The 4444-nt window shown below is 37.6% G+C and overlaps 1 protein-coding gene across 2 annotated transcripts in view; it reads right to left on the bottom strand.

Moving 5' to 3' along the window:
- TEX11 (testis expressed 11) overlaps positions 1–4444 on the bottom strand; it is a 350946-nt gene that overhangs the window by 255117 nt on the left and 91385 nt on the right. For both annotated transcript variants that reach the window (XM_011943127.1, XM_011943129.1), the window contains one exon: positions 251–336. In XM_011943127.1, the coding sequence (XP_011798517.1) occupies positions 251–336 (86 nt within the window). The remainder of the gene's footprint in view (positions 1–250; positions 337–4444) is intronic.

The following is a 4444-nucleotide window of genomic DNA, read 5'->3' as shown; positions in this document are numbered from 1 at the left end:
GGAAGGAAGGAAGGAAGGAAGGAAGGGAGGAAGGAAGGAAGGAAGGAAGGCAGGCGGAAGGAAGAACACATTTTTGTATGAACTGGCAATGTGTAAAAATAATAAATACATGTTAAAAGAGTAAATAAATATAGCATGTTGGCTTCTGAAGTCAGAGAAGGTTTAAACTGCCAAAGTACTCTACAGTAAATATTAACTGACATCTATGATAATATTCCTGAATTTACATTCAGTTTTTTGTTTATGTTACCTAAGCCAGAAAGAACTTTCTTCGTATTTATTATTCTTCTGGGTTCCTACTCCAAAGTTGTAACAGAGATGATGAAGACCTGAAGTCTGCAATATAAAAAAAAAGAATCCATGAGATTCACGATTTCCTTAAATCCCAACACACTTCGGGAGGCCGAGGTGGCAGTGAGCCATGATGGTGCCACTGCACTCCAGCCTAAGAGACAGAGCAAATCTCCGTCTCAAAAAACAAACAAAAACATACTTAATATGTCCTATACATCAAAATAAGCTTCTTTATCAAAACGTCTCAATTTGTATAAAGAAGAACTGCAAAACATTCAGGTTAGGGAATTAGTTATGTATGAAAAAGTATTATAATAAATTACTAATAGAAGTTAAAAGATGCTTTGTAACAGGAAACGAGAAACCCAATCATTGCCCAGCCAAAGGGCAGGCTAAAACCCTGGTTTTGGTTGCCAGATCCAGTTAAAGGCACTAGAGCAGGGAGTATATTCAAAGACAAAAAATCACTATTGATGAGGAGTGAGGCTGGGAAATGAATGATTTTTTTTTTCAAAATTGAGACAACTTTAAAAATTCTGAAGTTCTGAAATGTGTCCAAAGCACCATCTAGTCAAAAGACTTATTTAGAAATAGTTTCATGGACACTCTTTAGCAACAACAATCATTTTCTTTACATAAATTACCATTGAAATGAAAGTAGGAACAAGTATATGAATGTTGCCTTGGGAATCAGCATCTCAGTACCTGCATTAATGCCATGTTTTACATAATTTTCATCTCTCAAAATACTGGGAAATGGCATAGGAGAAATTTTAATGCTAATAATTTATCCAAATATCCCCTCATTATTTATAGAAACCACCTATCTAGAGAATTAGTCCTTTATAAGTTTTACCCAAGACTACAGAAGTAGATCCTCAACTAAGATTCCAAGATCTGAAGCAAGTTATTAATAAGTAATGTGTAAAGACCTGTCTTGCTTCAAAAAAGTTTCCCTTTGAATTACAGTACATTCAGATAGCAGAAGTTCAATATGCATGTCTGAGCACATCAGACCTACTATATACTTGAATCTAAAATAAAGAATAGGCCAGGCACGGTGGCTCACACCTGTAATCCCAGCACTTTGAGAGACCAAGACAGGTGGATCACTTGAGGCCAGGAGTTCAAGACCAGCCTGGCCAACATGGAGAAACCCCGTCTCTACGAAAAATACAAAAATTAGCCGGGCATGGTGGCAGGTGCCTATAATCCGGGCTACTCAGGAGGCTGAGGCAGGAGAATCTCTTGAACTCAGGAGGCAGAGGTTGCAGTAAGCCGAGATCATGCCACTGCACTCCAGCCTGGACCAGAGTGAGACCCTGTCCCTAAAAAAAAAAAAAAAAGAAAGAAAAGAAAGAAAGAATAAGACCAACTGCTTGATAGCACTACAGAGCAACTATGGTCAATAATAATTTAATTGTAAATTTTAAGCTGGGCACCGTGGCTCAAGCCTGAAATCCCAGCACTTTAGGAGGCCAAGGTGGGTGGATCACTTGAGGTCAGGAGTTTGAGACCAGCCTGGCCAACATGGTGAAACCCTTCTCTACTCAAAATAGAAAAATTAGTTGGGCATGGTGGCGGGCACCTGTAATCCCAGCTACTTGGGAGGCTGAGGCAGGAGAATCACTTGAACCTGGGAGGCGGAGGTTGCAGTGAGCTGAGATTGCGCCACTGCACTCCAGCCTGGGCAACAGAGACAGATTCCATCTCAAAATAATAATAATAATTATTATTATTATATATAAATAATATACTTTTAAAAATAACTAACATAGTTCAGTTGGATTGTTTGTAACACAAAGGATAAATGCCTGAAGGGATGGATACTCCGTTTTCCATGATGTGATTATTATCAATTGCATGCTTATATCAAAACATCTTAATGTACCCCATAAATATATACATCTATCATATACCCACAAAAGTAAAAATTTTATATTTAAAAGAAGTAAAATAAAATAAATTTGCAACACATTTCTCAATAGTCACATCAGAAGCTAGATGAGAATCTAGCTGATGTTTTCAAAATACTCAGCAAAAATTATTTCCAAGTCCAAATTTTATATCCAGTGAAAGCATAAATTATGATGGTACAATAAAAATATGCTTAGACATGCAAACTCTTCAAACTGTTTTCATCCCATGGAACCTTTCTCAAGAAGCTACTGGAAGATATGCCCCACAAAATTTAGGGAGTAAAATCACAAAAAGAAAGACATAGAATTCAAGAAACAGGGTTATAATCTATGAGGGAGTTGAAAGGAATTCCCAAGTCAATGGAGAGGAAAAATCTCAAAACGATAACTGAACAGGATGCTTTCACAACAATCTGTGCAGATGAGAGAAGATTAGAAACTATGACAGTTATTTCTTTAAGCAAGTGAAACTGATAAAATAACTAATACATTCTAACATATTGAAAAGAAGTTTACATAATTAGGGAAGAAATAATACCAAGTACATGAAATACTAAGTAATCAAGAAAACCAATACAATTAACTCCAGGGAAAAACGAACTTTTGTGCAAGAAAAGAAAAGTAATCATGGTACTTTATATGATTCAACTATGATGCTATTCACATAAACGCTGGAATGTAAACACTAAATATTAATCTAATCAAAGTTATGGTAAACTGTATAGAGTTGATGGAGTGACAGGAAGTGAGCATATGTGTCGGGGGTAGAGGGAAAAAGAAAAGGAATTAAATTCACCTTCTAAAGTGGGAAGTCAATATATAATATCTAAAAGTAAAAAAAAAATCAAGCAACACACAGTATAAGAACACTATGAAGATACATGGAGGTAAATACAAAAAGAGCCAACTAAAATAACTAAAAGTAGCTGTTATGTGAGATAAAAATAAACCCGAAAGTCGGGATGGGTACTGGTGATCTTGGTTTTTCAGGGTTAGTTTTGTTTTGTTTTTTGAAATAGAGTCTCGCTCTGTCGCCCAGGCTGGAGTGCAATGGTGTGTTCCCGGCTCACTGCAACCTCTGCCTCCCAGGTTCAACCCATTCTCGTGCCTCAGCCACCGGAACAGCCAAAATTACAGGCACCCGCCACCAAGCCTGGCTAATTTTTCATAGGTACTGGTGATTTTGTAACAAGACCTGTAAAGTTATTTTGCTCTTTAAACTATGTATAGATACACGCTAAAAAAAAAGAATTACATGTAACAAGTAGGCATTAAAAAGTAATATGAACAGACACTTCTCAAAAGAAGACATTTATGTGATCAACAAACATGAAAAAAAGCTCATCATCAGTGGTCATTAGAGAAATGCAAATCAAAACCACAATGAGATACCATCTCACACCAGTTAAAATGGAGATCATTAAAAAGTCAGGAAACAACAGATGCTGGAGAGGATGTGGAGAAATAGGAATGCTTTTACATTGTTGGTGGGAGTGCAAATTAGTTCAACCATTGTGGAAGACAGTGTGGTGATTCCTCAAAGATCTAGAACCAGAAATACCATTTGACCCAGGAATCCCATTACTGGGTATACAGCCAAAAGATTATAAATCATTCTACCATAAAGACACATGCACACATATGTTTATTTCAACACTGTTCACAACAGCAAAGACTTGGAACCAACCCAAATGCCCATCAATGATAGACTGGATAAAGAAAATGTGGCACATATACTCCATGGAATACTATGCAGCCATAAAAAAGGATGAGTTCATGTCCTTTGCAGGGACATGGATGAAGCTGGAAACCATCATTCTCAGCAAACTATGGCAAGGACAGAAAACCAAATGCTGCAAGTTGTCACTCATAGTTGGGAGTTGAACAATGAGAACACTTGGACACAGGATGGGGAACATCACACACCAGGGCCTGTCAGGGAGTGGGGGGCTGGGGAAAGGATAGCATTAGGAGAAATACCTAATGTAAATGACGAGTTGATGGGTGCAGCAAACCAACATATATGTGGTTTGTATTCTCCAGATGGGGAAGGTGGCACAGGCACGACAGGAGCTGCTATTTTTAGGGAATGAAGAGAAAGGTGAAACCTCCAAGGTGGCAGTAGGCTGGCTGTGCCAACCAACCAATGGCACATGTATACCTACGTAACAAACCTGCACGTTGTGCACATGTACCCTAGAACTTAAAGTATAATTAAAAAAAAAGAAAGA

Source organism: Colobus angolensis, unplaced genomic scaffold, assembly GCF_000951035.1.
Source record: "Colobus angolensis palliatus isolate OR3802 unplaced genomic scaffold, Cang.pa_1.0 Scaffold216, whole genome shotgun sequence".
In the NCBI taxonomy this organism is placed as follows: domain Eukaryota; kingdom Metazoa; phylum Chordata; class Mammalia; order Primates; family Cercopithecidae; genus Colobus; species Colobus angolensis.
This window is presented reverse-complemented; position numbering and strand designations above follow the sequence as displayed.